This window comes from Crassostrea angulata, chromosome 5 (assembly GCF_025612915.1).
Source record: "Crassostrea angulata isolate pt1a10 chromosome 5, ASM2561291v2, whole genome shotgun sequence".
NCBI classification, from domain to species: Eukaryota; Metazoa; Mollusca; class Bivalvia; order Ostreida; family Ostreidae; genus Magallana; species Magallana angulata.
This window is the reverse complement of record NC_069115.1, coordinates 584,299-601,579: the sequence shown is the minus strand read 5'-3', so window position 1 is coordinate 601,579 and position 17,281 is coordinate 584,299. Positions and strand designations below refer to the sequence as shown.

The 17,281-nt window shown below is 36.3% G+C and overlaps 1 protein-coding gene across 1 annotated transcript; it reads left to right on the top strand.

Annotated features, from left to right (window-relative positions):
- The first annotated feature begins 5,308 nt into the window (after positions 1-5,308).
- LOC128186205 (protein lin-41-like) lies at positions 5,309-10,178 on the top strand. Its single transcript, XM_052855990.1, has 2 exons — positions 5,309-5,566; positions 6,613-10,178. The coding sequence occupies exon 2, from the start codon at positions 6,842-6,844 to the stop codon at positions 7,694-7,696; it is 855 nt and encodes a 284-aa protein (XP_052711950.1). The 5' UTR covers positions 5,309-5,566; positions 6,613-6,841; the 3' UTR covers positions 7,697-10,178.
- The last annotated feature ends 7,103 nt before the right edge of the window (positions 10,179-17,281 follow it).

The following is a 17,281-nucleotide window of genomic DNA, read 5'->3' as shown; positions in this document are numbered from 1 at the left end:
TCCCCACGTGTGTGGAGTATGTGTGATATCGGATGAACTAAGCTGGAACTCCCCACGTGTGTGGAGTGTGTGTGATATCGGATGAACTGTTCTCGAACGTTTCACGTAAGTGGAGTATGTGTGATATCGGATGAACTGTGCTCGAACGTTTCACGCTTTGTGGAGTATGTGTGATATCGGATGAACTGTGCAGGAACTCCTCACGTTTTGTGGAGTGTGTGTGATATCGGAGGAACTGTGCTGGAACTCCTCACGTTTTGTGGAGTGTGTGTGATATCGGAGGAACTGTGCTGGAACTCCCCACGTGTGTGGATTATGTGTGAAATCGAATGAACTGTGCTGGAACTCCTCACGTTTTGTGGAGAGTATGTGTGTTATCGGAAGAACTGTGCAGGAATTCCCCACGTTTTGTGGAGTATGTGTGATATCGGATGAACTGTGCAGGAACTCCTCACGTTTTGTGGAGTGTATGTGATATCGGATGAACTGTGCTGGAACTCCCCACGTGTGTGGAGTGTGTGTTATATCGGATAAACTGTGCAGGAACTCTTCACGTTTTGTGGAATATGTGTGATATCGGAGGAACTGTGCTGGAACTCCCCACGTGTGTGGAGTGTGTGTGATTTCAGAGGAACTGTGCAAGAACTCCTCACGTTTTGTGGAGTATGTGTGATATCAGATGAACTGTGCTGGAACTCCTAACGTTTTGTGCAGTATGTGTGATATCGGATGAACTGTGCTGGAATTCCCCACGTGTGTGGAGTATGTGTGATATCGGAGGAACTGTGTTGGAACTCCCCACGTGTGTGGAGTGTGTGTGATATCGGAGGAACTGTGCTGGAACTTCCCACGTGTGTGGAATATGTGTGATATCGGGTGAACTGTGCTGGAACTTCTCACGTTTTGTGGAGTGTGTGTGATATCGGATGAACTCTGCTGGAACTCCCCACGTGTGAGGAGTGCGTGTGATATCGGAGGAACTGTGCAGGAACTCCCCACGTGTGTGGAGTGTGTGTGATATCGGAGGAACTGTGCAGGAACTCCCCACGTGTGTGGAGTATGTGTGATATCGGATGAACTGTGCTGGAACTCCCCACGTGTGTGGAGTGTGTGTGATATCGGATGAACTGTGCAGGAACTCCCCACGTGTGTGGAGTGTGTGTGATATCGGAGGAACTGTGCTGGAACTCCCCACGTGTGTGGAGTATGTGTGATATCGGAGGAACTGTGCAGGAACTTCTCACGTTTTGTGGAGTATATGTGATATCGGAGGAACTGTGCTGGAACTCCCCACGTGTGTGGAGTATGTGTGATATCGGAGGAACTGTGCTGGAACTCCCCACGTGTGTGGAGAGTGTGTGATATCGGATGAGCTGTGCTGGAACTCCCCACGTGTGTGGAGTGTGTGTGATATTGGATGAACTGTGCTGGAACTCCCCACGTGTGTGGAGTATGTGTGATATCGGAGGAACTGTGCTGGAATTCCCCACGTGTGTGGAGTGCGTGTGATATCGGATGAACTGTGCAGGAACTCCCCACGTGTGTGGAGTGTGTGTGATATCGGAGGAACTGTGCTGGAACTCCTCACGATTTGTGGAGTTTGTGTAATATCGGATGAACTGTGTTGGAACTCTTCACGTTTTGTGGAGTGTGTGATATCGGTTTAATCTGACTGCCAGTGCTGGAAACCTTCACGTAAGTGGAGTTTGTGTGTGAACATGATATCGGACTAACTGTGCTGGATTTCAAATCACACACATGGGACGTTTACGAAATATCGAAATGTCTAGTATTTATAGTAGAAAAAGTGGCATCTTATCTCACAAATCATAACTTAACGTTAAAAATATGCATACGTTTTAATGGTCAAACAAGGATCGGAATAAGTATTATATTGTGTTGTCTAGAGAATAAATGAAAAGAGTCTTTTTTGGCATAATTCCAAAACTGTCTTTTATAAGGTGTGGTTTGTGTGTTTTGTTTGCTTTTGTTGTTCTGTTTTTGTTATTTTTTTGTGTTTGTTATTTTTTTTTTTTTTACAAAAAAAAAGTTTATCAAAATTGCCATCCACCAAGCTGTATCATTATCATATTGTATTGTCCAGGGAGTACGCATGATTTTGCAAAACGACTTTGTTAAAAAAAAAACCATTCGGATTGCGCTCACAAGTAATCTTAAGACGACATAGAAAAGATGCATCAATGTCCGGTTGACAACATAAATGTAGTTTTTAAAAACCAGGATTTCCAAACATCTGATGGAGTTCTCATGGGTAATGTACTAATTGCGCTCCATTGTAAACATACCTTTTTTTGTTTATTCATATGAGGCAGACTTTATTCAAAGACGAAATGTACATGAAAAAGAAAACACTCGCTGTGGCCTTTAACTTGCTATTTGGTATATTGAATTGTTACATCTATTCTTGCATTGACTAGACATATCCCACAGAACCTGAAATAATGAAGAAATCAGAGTCATCTGCTTCATATCTAAATATTTAAGATCCACGAGAATCAAATTTAATATTTACACTACATATGCTTTTTTTCATACAAGTTTAAGCTTCTCTGCCAAAATGGTTTTTGGAGAAGAGTTTTGAAATAAATTACAGGTTTTTTTTAATAATTCCTTATTAATCCCATCCCCTTTTGAAAAAAAAAACCCGGCGCGGTCCTACATGTTAACAAACTTAAATGTCATTTGGCTAGTGATGCTGTGTGCCAAGTTTGGATGATATTTGCCAAGTGGTTTTGGTGAAGAGGTCGAAAATGTAAAATATGTTTGATAGAAAAAAGGCCAAGACTAAAACGAAGTCACAGTACGGCAGTCTACGTCTAGATTCGGGATTAGAGGGCAATGGTAAGATGTCCTTGGATGATTATGTTGTTAGGGCGTCTGCCAAAAAAGTTAATGTTTCTGAAAAATGATTTTCTTTGACCTTGAATGAATATATATATATATATATATATATATATATATATATATATATATATATATATATATATATATATATATATATATATATATATATATATATATATATCCTGTAAAATAATCCCGATTGCTAAATAATCCCTATTGCTAGATGTGTTCGTTTTGATTTCACATACGGGACACGTAAATGCGTTCAATGTAAATAAAAAGCTTTAACCAACTGTTTTTTTTCTATTGTATTGTGTTCCGCACCTCTATGTGTTCGTACATATGTATTAGGTCTATATAATGGACATATGCCGAAAACAGTTCTGTATGAAAATACATCTGAAAATTTCGAGGCCTGTTAGGACCAAAATCTGTTTAATATTTTTTTCATACAGAAGTTTTTGAGGCATATATTGTACTTAAAACACTGCCATTGAATTTCAATGCTGCTTTACCCGAGGCGGTCCGCTTGTGAAGGATACCTGTACTGAAACCACTGGTAACGGTCTTAAATTAAGACGCTCACGACTATCAGACTGTCACATGTAAAATGTTAGACTACTGGAACAAAGGAATGACATCACAGCAATGTTTTGATTAAAGCATAACTGGTTTGATCAGTGAGGGAGTCGTGGTTGCTTGTCAAGCAAGCAGCAACGTTGCTGAAGTTGCGCTCCAGTTTGTTATTAATAGCTAATTACAGAAGTTACTCTGGTAAACTGGTAGCCAGAAATACAGTAAATCTATTTGGACAATTTTTTTTTTTCAGTGTCCTTAAGTAAGCATTTATGTCATGATAGTTTTGTGTACTTTATAAACAAAAGCTGCCAATACATAAGAATCTAAACGTTTAAAGTTAAGGAAAATATCATGCATTGATAGTATGATATACCGGTATAGTATGGTATGGTATGGTATAATGTGTTTAAGCTTGAAAACCGTCATCGACATTTTTAGATAAAGGTATAGTAATACTGAATAGATTGAATCATTTTTATTTGTCAAATGGAACATATGGTTAATTTATAGACCAAGCGGGGTGTGGTGGGATGTTAGCGGATGCTGAGGTGTGAATGAAGACGCTGTTTATTAAAACATATGGACTACAGTCGGTAAGTAGACCTTGAGGACAAATCTCTTCATAACACCATACTTAACACTGCCAAGATGTCTTGACTAAAAACAATTGTTCTGTGTGGGTAGACTTACTGATACATTTACATGTTAACTTTTTTAATGCGCGGTTTTAGAGGGAGGAGTGGTTAGAAGGTCAGGATTCCTCCTCCCTACAAAATTTAAAATTACGTTATACAATTACCAAAAAATATGCCTTGAACCCACTGGCAAACTCAAATTTATAATCGTCTGACCCCCCCCCCCCCCCCCTCCGTGGACAAATTTACTGGTTCCGCGCATGTTGATTTCCTTAAACTTACTTGATTATTTTCTGGAATTTTTCATCTTTATTCTCTTTATGGATTAACGATCATATTTTCTTATATTAAGTTAGAATCCTTTTGAATGATCGTGAGCGTAAACGAGTCAAGGGAAGGTAACCATTTAATGTTAAGGATGCTCACTACACCTTGAAAAATCAGCAGAAAATTTAATTGATTATGATAGATACCATAGTTGATAGGAAGTGTTAAGTCAAATAGGCAAACAATGTGCACTTTTGGATGAACAATTACATTTTCAAAAAAATTAATTCAGTTAATATTAACAAAATTTCCTGGCTGATTCGAACTCATGATCTGTGGTTTAGAGGCCCAATACTTTAACCACTATGAGCTATGACGATATACAACCCAATCGAACGATATGAACATATCAACAAAACATTTAAATCGCCATCTTCTGACGTAGTGTCTTAAAAAGTATAAGTGTAGGTGTAGTGAGGTACCTTAAGTAAGTGTTACGGCTGTTCGACATTTCTACTCTTGAATATATATATATATATAAATCATTTTGATATACAGCTTACATTGTTGAACAAGTCCTGTATACACATTGCTTTTGGAAACGGATACAATTCAGAGGTATGTTAAAGTTACAGGATTAAACAAAACACTCGATGAAACGAAACGACAGCAATCGTAACGCAAAGCCAACTTTAACATATTCATTAGATAATTTTGCAAAACGTTAAATGTGGGGTTAACATATGAATGAGTTATTGCTAATATGATAAGGGAGATTGCATGTTGGAGAAAACTGAAACGTATGATTGAGTTTTGGGTGTTCTTTAAAAGCATGCGCATGAGTTTTGGAACCAGACCAAACGGATCATATTGTAGTATTACATGCAATGCACTTTAAAACTTAACGTGTATGACGAAATTTGGCTATTTAAACATTGACTTTAAATTTACAAAATAGAGATAAAAGAACTGTTTTCAGGTCAGTTGATTGGCGGTTTAATATTCTATTAAGATAGATAATGTAAATAATTGCTTTTTATACATAATCATAAGACTGCACTCTTTAACGGTTAAGCTTTCTTCCAATCAGTGTTTTGTATACTGATCTATTAATAATGTCATTGACGACTTGCCTGCTTACAAACAGGACTTTGATTTTAGATACGCCCTGTTAAAAATCAAACGCAGTACATGCATTCTCCGGTTTCAACAAGAGACAGGTAAGTGCCAATGTATTTGTGGATTTAACTTTAATGCTATTTCAGGGGCGTGAACATTATTTTAAAAAAGCTACTGGTAACCTTTTTTTTTATAAAGTTAAGACAAAACACTTTTCTTTTATGACCAATTTTTAGACCATTTTTAAAAACTTAAATTTTTCTAGTTGATTATCCCGTAAGCTTGTTTGGAAAAGTGATCGATTTATATACCTGAAGACACAGGTTCATAACAAATATCTGTTTCTGTTTCTCTTACACATTTTGCGTACCATCGTCGCCTTAAGCTTACCCATAATCCTGATATGTCGACGGTCTCAAATATTGTACCTTATGCTCATCAAGGTTAGGGTGTTGGAAGCATATACATGTAATATACAGAAATGTCTGCTAACTATCATATTCTGTGTGAAAATAAACAAGGTTTTTCGTTTTTTGTTTTTTTTTAATCAGTTTTTCTAAATACTTGAGTAGTTTTATTACGATAAATAATTTTTTTGTATGGTGAAGGTGATATGAAGTTTGTTGTGTCAAGTATTTTATCTCATCAAAATAAAAATAATCATTTTAAGGTTTCATATTTCATATCACAAAGATAGTTAAAGTATACATCGATAAAGGTTGTGCAAGAGTATATTGATTTAAAGTTGGCAGATAGCCAAAGCCCGCGTCTTATTTAAAAAAAAATCAAGGTTATTGTGTAATCTTGTCAATTGAAAACGATACGAATTAGTGACAAATGACATCTACATACGTACTGAAAATAATCAACGATCATTGTTTTTGTTTTCTTTATTACCAGAAATAAAGTACATAATACTTATTGACTTAATAAAATCTGTTTTAAGAATCAATAGAATTAAATTTGCCAGAGTGTTTTATAAATTGATTTTTAATCTACAAAATGGATGAGACACAAGTTATATCAAGAGTTAGTGTGTCTTGTGGTTGGTGGGGGCATCCCTTTTTAAATTCATTGCTGTTAACGTACTTGCAGTGTGCATTTAGGTAAAATGACATGTTTGATAACAACCTGTCTTTTATTTTAGTTAAAAGAAAAAGGAAGAGTTTTCTTCCATGAATGCATTGGTAATAATTGAAATAAATTACTGGACTCCATTACTGCCAGCCTTTCATCTATCTACATATCCAAGAATGTTACTTTCATCAGATTCCTCACTAAGCTTACAATTTCACTCGCTCTGAAGATTTACAGAGAACAAATTTGGGGCTTTTTGGTATTTTTGTCAGCTATATCTCTCAAAACATAAACAGCATATGCACACAATGGAATCTAAAGGTGCAATGTCATCTTACCCGGATAGATCACTCATTGATGAACCACGGATCATGAATGAAATCAACACTGAAAAAATAGCATTACGCAGTGTGGCCTGCCTAAATGATGAAGAAATATGGACGTGTAGCGGCAGCAGCATGAGGCTTTATAACCTAAAGGATCAACTTGTGAAGGTAGTTCAAACCAAGTCAGGGGGTGAGCCAATTGATATATTGGTGACAAGGATTGGAGACCTTCTTTATACTGATTACGATGAAAAAACCGTGAACATAGTGAAGAATACACAGATACAGACAGTGATCAGACTACGGGGATGGAAACCTTTCGGCGTTTGTAGTACCTCCTCTGGTGACCTCCTGATTTTAATGAACAGCAATGGTAAACAATCAAAAGTTTCGCGTTACACTGGTTCAGTAGAGAAACAAAGTATTCAATACGGCGACAACAAAAAGCCTCTCTTTTCACCCCATGGTTGCAATAAATATATAAATGAAAACAGGAATCTAGATATTTGTGTGTCTGATTTTGATGCTAGAAGTGTACTTGTGGTCAACCAGGCTGGGAGACTCCGTTTTACCTACACTGGTCATCCCTCTGCTACTAAGGAAATATTTTATCCTCGCGGCATCACTACGGACAGTAATGGTCGAATCCTGATAGCCGACTGTAACAACCACCGTATCCACATCCTGGATCAGAACGGACACTTTATCCGCTATATTGACAACTGTCAGTTAGACCATCCCCAAGGTTTATGTTTGGACTCCAGAGACAACCTCGTTTTAACCGAATGGACAACAGGAAAGCTGAAAAAGATTCAATATTTAATCTAAACAATCAATGTGTGAATGCACTGATGAACTGTGAATACATTCAAGAGCATTTAAAATGGTATAAGAAAATATCCCCAACGTATGCATCTTAAAAGTTTATAGATAATATTTTGGCAATAGCAAATGAAGAATTTGTTAATGACGTATTTTACCAAAAATGCATGTTTTTATTTTTTTGCATTTATAAGTTCTCTCCATTGTCTGCAAATTTTATGTAATATGCATTTGTTTTACATACATTGTAAATCTGATAGAGCTTTTTTATCTTTAGAATTCATTAAATTTAGAATCAAAGATAAGGTCGGAGCAAAATGCTCTCCTTTTAACATAAACTGAAACACTTGGTTCCTAGCTCTGGTAAGTATTTTTTAATGGAGGTATACCATTTACTATCTATGTTGTCTGTTGTTTAACAGTTCTATATAATACCATATCTATATCGATATATGTCTAAATTGTTTTGAAGATCAAAAAATGCAATCCATGTGAAGATTAAAATTTTGCGCACAACACTTTATCATATACATATGTCCTGATATAATGTTTAATTATTTGTTTCCTCATTACACTAATCATAATATCGTTCTTCCATATGACTTTCTTTAATACATTTATCGGCCTTTGAATTATGTTGATGGGTTTTTTTAAATTCATTGCTTGTTTCTCTGTTATATAAATTCTTAAAATTCGCTAACCATTATTCCAAACCCTCCTTTTTTTTTGTTAGAATATTTATAATCATTGTTGATTAATAACCTTATGGGTATACTGTGATTTTTTTTTGCTTTGTTTTTTGTTCCAAAAGTCTTTGGAGTTTCTAGAGTCTGAATACCATTAGCAACAATTTTTTTTATAGCCACGGTCAGTGCGTATAAGAGATTTACTAGTATGCAATATATCTCTCGCTTTGATGTATTCTCGTCTTTAAATAATATTTGACTAGCTGTTTATTAGAAATATGTTTGTAATCTTTAAAAATGTTATTAAGGAACTGTATATGATATGAGTTAAATCATTTTTAAAGTGAGAAATATAGAGCGCATGCTTGAACAAAGACATTTTTTTGTCGCTTATTAGTCTTGGCTAGATACGTTTCTGTTTAAAAATATTTTGTTTTTTCAAGCATGCGCTCTATGTTTTTTGAAAGAAAAGCTGCTTGAAAACAAGTTGTTTTATGCCAAAAATGCAAAAATGGCGGCAAAAGGTTGTTTTTACGATGTCATATTTATAAATTGTAGGCACTTGCATCAAAATGAACATTATGTAAAAACATCACATATATATCTGTACATGTACAAAGAAAACAAAGAATTACAGTAAAATGATGATGTTCATTTTCGGGGCCATTTTAGGCCCACATCATATATAGTCCAAATAAAAATGAAGATTGTTTGTTAAACACAGTGATGTTCATGCGTGGATTCAGATATTTTAAGAGGGAAGAGGGTTCTACAGATATTATCGTTTTGGAGGGTGTCAGGGGGTACTATGTATTATTTCTAGTAATTTTGCTATACAAATGTAACAAGTATGAGTTTTTTTCAGATAGTGAAAGGGTGAGGTGGTGAGTCCTCCTAAGAGGCATAATTCAAACGACATTTTACAGAGTATAAGATCAACATACATAGGGATTTTACTACGTCATTATCACAAAGCCGATAACTTGTACAGCGAATCGTAAAAAAAAACCTCGGCCTGTTCTGGGGGTGTAAAAAAGCACAAAACAAGATTATTTGCATTCTAAATAAGGATCCATGGATAAACAAGGAGCTCACCATTTCAAGTATGTCAGGTTTTATCCAAAATTAAAGACATACGAAAAAAACCGTTAAATTTTAGCCGATAACTGGTACAGTTCCCGTAGAAAATATGCATAAAATTTTCGCACAAATAAAGGTTTACAGCATATAATTTTCAGGTAATGGAACAAATATAAGCCTGTTTTAAATGACAAATTTCGAAGGATACCATGGAAAAAGAATGTGAAACAAAAGAAAAACTGTTTATAAACAAAATTAATATAATCTTGTTTCAAATGTCTAATTATTATATTTTGTGTCAGATTTTCACCGTTTCGCGCAATATATTTGTACAATTTCCCGTAGTTTGAAATAAGATTTCAATCCCTTTTTTGTAAAATTCAAGCTTAGCCAGTGTGAAAGTCCATGGAGCAGTGAAATGAACGCGTAAGAATTCATAATTTTGTACACACATGTATACATGTATTCAAACTTTTGTAACAAAATTTACGTTTAATTATTATTAATTAATTATAGTGACTGTAGATGGAAATGATTCTTATAAAATTTTAACCACTGATAGATTTTACATTTGGTTGACAGCATTTTGATCTGATCTTCTAATTATATATATCAGTCTCATTTTATAAATTTATCTTTTTAGGAGCATAGTTGATTAAGATAACCAAAACATCCGCCTGGATCTAAATACCGTATATCCTGTTTTTTTCGCGTGTCACAAAATTTGCGAAAATGGGGAAAATTTGTAGCATTTTTGATTGGCGCCAATAATGTTTTGCGATTTAAAAAGTTTCATAATGAAAATAATACAGAACATAATTTCTGCGTATTCAATTAATTGCGATTTAAAATGCATCGCGAAAAATGCAAAAATTAGATAATCGCAAAAATTACCGGATATACGGTATAATTGTGATCATATTCTGTGACCCCCCCCCTTCCCTTTTGTTGCTCCTTCCTTGCACTTACATGTAGTCTCCTGATTTAATGGCAATTTGAAAAAATTCATTTTGTTATGGAAATTATTTGTGCATGATCGCATTTTATTCATCAACTTAAATTATTACATGCATGCATTTCATTTAATAATACAAATCACGTATTTATTATATAAAAATAAAGCCAATTTTCTTAATCATCAAAAATATTTCTTAAATAAACAAACTTTTTCCGAATACATGATTATTAACAAAAAAAGAAAATGTAGTTCTATATATCAAAAAGTATGACTGTACAGCTTTTTTCTACTTCATACACACCAAATCTCTTTCTATACGAATACACACAACGAACATTAGACTAAAGACGATGTGTATGTAATCTTATAAGTAATTTCTCAAGCTGTCATCGCTCCTCTTATTCTATTTTTTGTGGTTTCCTTCTTTTAACAATGTTTAAAAATATCAGTAAATATGGCTAATTATTTTTTTTATATAGTGTAGTAGAAAAAAATAATGTATATTGAGCAGATTGAACAAGACAAAACACGAACTCCAAAAAGGTCACAAGAGCGCCTTTTCCTATTATTTTGCTTATACTCTTTTTCGAACGAAAGTACCTGAAATAGCTAGAGCACATGTACAGGTTGTAAACAGATGACCTTGTTAAGTACTATGAAATAAACATGTAAGCTGTTTATGCAAACTGCGCAATTATTAAAATGTCAATAAACTATGTTAGAAAGTCCTTGGGAAATTATATTTTGGAAATTGTTTGCGCAGCAGCATGATATCATATGTCCAGGTGTAGGACAGTAATGCTATGTTTGTCATATTTGCAGACTCTGTGGAGATCTGATTTTGTATAATTGTCACGAAGTACATGTTTTCTGTTAACCTTTTAACCTATACTCATGTTTTGTACTGATGCGGGAGATTGTAAGTCCGCATCCCCCGACGCTGTGATGGACAGTTTGACAGTTTTGATACTGAATTTAGAATTAAAATATTGTTTAGGAATTTGCTCACTAAATCTACACTCATGACCAGCGCAGGTGGTCATGAGAAACCGAAACTGTCTGTCCCAGCCGAAAGGGTATATATATATATGCATGTACATTGTTAGCAATGGAGAACAGAAGAGAACTGTACCACAATACGATCCAAATAAACTTGTGAAACTTTGGTGAGAGTTGGACTTGGTCAATTAACTAAGTAACAGACGGGAAGATTTGTTTTCGGGAAACATCTTGCATCTGCTTACATAGTTATTCTTGGTGCCGTGACCAGGATAAGACGAAGTACAAGAAAGGATAAGGAACACGTCTGAGAAAACTTCGTAAGGTAAGAATCCTTTTAAATATCGCTATCGTCTCTATTTTTAGTGGTAATTTGAACAACTACTAACATGGCAACTGGTTATGATAAAGAAGAGTTTAGAAGACAAATGGGTCAGTTGGAAGAAAGTATGGCAAGTTTAGGTCAAGATAGAGGGGAACAGGGTAAAAGTTTTGTAGATAAATCCCAATCAAGTAGTCAGGAATCATTTCATGAAACCAGGGAATATCAGTTCCGTGAACCCAGACATCCGAAGCCGGATGACGAAAAAGAATTTTTTATGAGTCAAATGAGGGCAGTAACAGCCGCTCTATCAGTACCCTTGTCCTCAGTAATCACTCCGTTTGAGGGGGACCCCAGAAAATTTAAACAGTGGCTTAAAGAGGTAGAGAAATATGCATTAATGTCAGGAAAGCCAGAGCATGAAATCCCGATGTTAGCTTATGTAACTAGTAAAGGGTCCGTGGTAGATTTTATAAAAAGATATCTAGACGAAACGGCAGCAGCCGAGGAAGTGCCATCATGGCATGATCTTAGGGCCTCATTACAAAATAGGTTTGCTGAGATAACAGACCCACAACATGCATTAGCGGTAATGCGCAGAACAAGACAAAACTAGCAAAGATAGAATTAAAGACCCTTTAGTGCAGCAACAATTGGTTGACATTTTCTGTGACGGACTGACGTTCGATTATCTAAGAATGAAAATTCTCAGAGAGAATCCGAAAGACTTAGAATCAGCGATTCAAGTTACTATGAGAGAACAAAATTTAAGACAGAGATTGGCCATTCGAGGGTCAGATATAACCGAAAGACAGAACATAAGTAATGGTTTAATTAACCCTACTTTTGATACTACCTTTCCTTTTTTCAGAGATCGCTTAGACAATCCCGCGCCGGTAGACATTCGGCATGAAGAGCCCATGGAAATCGACCATGCGCGAAATAACAGATGTTTTAAATGTAAAAAGACAGGCCACCGAGCCAGATTCTGTAAACAAAACAAACCTCAGGTTAGGTCCCGCCCCCAAATAAATAAACCAATCAATCAAAATAGGCCTGTACATACTGTTGAACGGAGCCCCCGTTCACCTGTGGAATGTTGGAACTGCGGAAAAGTAGGTCATGTGCGTGCTGACTGTTGGAGCTCGCGTAGCTATCAGAGAACGCAACAAAACCGTGGGAGAGTGATAGGTCGGCAGAATAGGTCACGCTACACTCAGAATGAAAACAATGAGAGATCGACTTCAGGATACAACCCTCGCTCTGTTAATGAACAAAATCAGGAAAACTAAGATGTTCTTCCTTCGTTGAAGCCCGAAGAAAGAACTGTAAACAAAGACCTAGATATGAAATTAATTTTACCAATAATCCCAGTAGTTGTTTATTAAAGATAGGTAAAAATAAATTTAGAGCTTTAGTGGATACCGGTGCTGCTGTATCTTTAATCAGCAAGAAAATGTTTGATAACTTATCCCCTCGCCCTAAATTATGTAAAAATGACATCCCCACTCTTCAAGCAGCAAATGGTAATTCCTTAATTGCGATAGGGTACGGAAATATTTCTTTCAAGATTTCAGGTTTAGCGTTAGAACATAATATGTGACAAAGGGACTCAATCGGAATCTGATTCTTGGCCGCGATTGGCTCAAGAAGAACAATGTTCGATTATATTTTGACTTAGGACTCATGCGTATAAATGGTAAAACTTATGCGGAACTCAAAGAAGACTTACATATCTCAACAATTGTGAGAACCTCAAAGAAACTATTTGTGAAACCAAATACTGTAACTGTGTTTTATGGGAAAGTGAATAACACATTTCCTTCTCAAGAAAGTGACTTGGTTGAAGTGAATTGTATAGACAATGACTGTATAATGGAGGAACCAGGACTTTATTTAAAAGACTTTCTTTGTGAAGTTCGCAAAGACGGAAAAATTCGCTTGATCATCGTAAACCAATCAAATAAGAGCTACAAGATTCCAAGAGGGTATATCGTGGGCCGTATTACCAGTGTTAACCCCAAGGAAATCTCAGAAATATCCTCCGGACAAAACACCAATGAGAAGATTGACGTACCAAAAAGATTCGAACAATCTGTACAAAGATTAGTAAACAAGAACAAAGACTTATTCGCCAAAAAGGATAGTGATCTTGGAGTTACGGTAACAGTGAAGATGAAGATAGACACTGAAGGTCATCACCCTTTAAAGAATCTACCTTACCGAACCCCCCTAAATAAGAGACAAATCATAGATAAGGCGATAGCAGAGATGATGGAAGCCAAGATAGTAGAAAGATCCCAATCACCTTGGTCATTTCCTTTAGTGGTAGTGAAAAAGAAAGATGGATCAGATCGGATGTGTGTTGACTTTAGAAGTTTAAATAAGATTGAGAAGCCAGTGTCATTTCCATTACCATTAATAGATGACATCTTATGCTTGCTAGGAAAGGCCAAGTACTTTACAGCCTTAGATCTTAAAAGCGGATATTGGCAAGTAAAACTAGAAGACTCTAGTAAGGAAAAGACAGTCTTTGCATGCCATAAAGGATTATTCCAGTTCAATCGGATGCCATTCGGGTTGCGTAACGCGCCGGCAGTCTTTCAAGAGCTGATGAACATAGTTCTCCAGGGACAGGAGGAGTTTGCCATTGCATACCTGGATGACATCTTGATATTCTCTGAAACACCACAAGACCACCTACGCCATATCCAAGACGTATTCCATCGCTTGAGACAACACGGATTGAAATTAAAGTTGAAAAAGTGCAGTTTCTTTAAAGAACAAACAGAGTATCTCGGTTTCATCATCAATGAACACGGAATTAAACCCGATCCGAAGAAAGTAGAAGCTATACAGAAGTTACCTGCACCTACTACTGTCAGAGAGGTTCGTGGTTTCATAGGAATGTGCAGCTATTATCGAAGATTCATCCCCAACTTCTCGAAAATAGCAGAACCTTTGATTGACCTTACAAGAAAATACGCCAGATTCAAATGGACGCCTTACAGTCAAGAAGCGTTTGATTTCCTTAAAGAAAGCCTAACAGTAGTACCATTATTGGCATACCCTGACACAAATAAACCTTACATCTTATATACCGATGCTAGTGATAACTGCATAGGAGCCTGTCTCACGCAGAAGACTGATGAAGGAGAAGACAAACCAATATACTACCTGTCTCATAAGCTAAGCAAAACTCAAGAGAAATGGTCAACTATTGAAAAACAGGCTTTTGCCATACACTATGCCTTACAGAAGTTAGATCACTATCTTCACAGCGCTCAGTTTACCATAAGGACAGACCATAAACCATTGAAGTATATCCTAGAATCTCCGATGCAGAACAAAAAGATTCAATTATGGGCACTAAGTATTGCTGGATACAACTGTAATGTGGAATACATTGAAGGCAGATTCAACTGCTGTGCTGACCTTTTGTCGAGAGTACCATCTGGAGGAAAAGATTATGAAACGGAAGATCAATCCGATTGTGATGAACCAGATGTGAAAGATAATTTCTTTGAAATCAATGTTTTAAATTCAAACGCCTTCTCACCTAAGAGACTAGCCAAATGTGAAGTAAAGCAGCCTGATGAAATACTTAAGCCATTTATCGACTTACCTGAAGACATTGATGTTAGAGAAAGCCAAATGAGCGACGAACAAATAAAGAAATTGAAAGATAGACTCAGGAAAGGAACTGCGACAGCAACCGAAGAAAAGAAATTTCTAGAAATAGATGGATTGATGTACTATCTGTCAGACGGAGACGCAGAATGCCCAAGACTTCGCTTGTACGTACCACGAGAATTAGAGTCCTTAGTGGTGCAACAATATCATGATGCACTCGGACATATGGGAGTTGACAAGACTTACGACGTCATCAGATAGAAATATTATATGCCTAACCTGTATAAAAGGTTACATTCCTACATAGACGGATGTGTTGTGTGTCAGACCAGAAGTAACAAGAAAAATCAACCCCCATTGCAAGAAACGGATATACCACCTTTTCCAATGGCTAAAATGGGACTTAACTTGTCTGGACCATACCCAACATCTTTATCAGGAAATAAATACATAGTGTCATTCATCGACATCTATTCTGGATGGCTAGAAGCTTTTCCTGTTCCCGACAAGTCAGCAGACAATATAGTACACTTGATACTAGAAGAAATATATCCAAGATATGGTTGTCCCTTACAAATCCTTACGGATAATGGAACGGAAAATATCAACAAGAAAGTAGAAGAGACGTTAAAGGAACTTAACATCAATCATATAACTACGTCCTATTACAGTCCCCAAGGAAATGGCAAAGTAGAAAGATTCCACAGGACCTTACATGATGTCATGGCTAAAAAGTTGGTAGACAGTGCAGAAACTTGGGATATTCATCTTAACCAAACGCTAGCCGCAATCCGATTTCACCCCAATGATTCCTCAAAATTCTCTCCATACTATCTTATGTATAACAGAGACGTGGTACTACCTTTGGATACCTTGTTGAAGCCTCGACGAAGATATATGGGAGAAGATCAACATAAGATTGCGTTACAAGAACAACATAAAGCCTTCATGTTGGTACATAAAATCATGAAAGTAGCCAAGAAAAAACAAAAAGATGAAGCAGATAAGAAAAGAAGACGAAGAATTTCAAGTAGGAGACCCAGTCTACCTAAAGAATAATAAGAGGCAGAATAAATTAGATAAAAAATGGCTTCCGTATTACAGAATCATCGAGCAGAAAGGACCAGTAAGTTTCGTCATAAAGAACCAATTGACAGGAGCAACTACCAAGTGCCATGCACGACAAATAAGGTTGGCTGACATCTCGCATTGGCCCATTTCGTTTTCGCAAGGAAGTGCTGAAGATGGTAGAAACCTAAGAAGAAATAAGTATGTGTTACCACCTGAAAAAGAATCTGATTCTTCTGAAGAAGAAGACATACAACCAGAACCACTGGAAAGAGAAATTCAATTTAAGAAACGTGAAAGAGAAGAATCTTCCGACGAAGAAGATATCCCTTTAGCAGAACTTCAACAACGAATACGAGCCAAAAAGATCATGGATGATCAACAACAAAACACTGAATCGACAGAAGAGACAATTGAGGACTATGAGTCAGAGTCTGAAAATGAGTATCCTGAGTCACAAATACCCTTCGATGAGTCACAAATTCCCTTAGATAATTTTAGAGTTCCCTTGAATGAAGACATGGAAGTAGATGAAGTTAAAATAGGTCTAGGCTTCACCCCAACCCCTAAGCAGCGAAAACCAATCCCTAAACCGCGTAAATCAATCCCTAAGACCTGTAGACAAAATAACAAACAAGAGTATGCGTTTGCTATAATGAAGGAATTAGCCAAAATAATAAACTAAATAATTTATATTATCGTATAATGTAGATGTAAATAATCGTGAATGAGCTTAGCTTTGTATATATTGCATGCTTTTAAAAAGGTATGACAGGATGACCCCCTGTGACATAAAAACAGATAGTGAGATACACCGACTAGCGAACGCGGACTCAGCACCTCGG

Bases quoted from the DNA above. Each gene is read 5' to 3' on its own strand.
- LOC128186205 (XM_052855990.1), top strand. From the start codon at position 6,842: ATGCACACAATGGAATCTAAAGGTGCAATGTCATCTTACCCGGATAGA.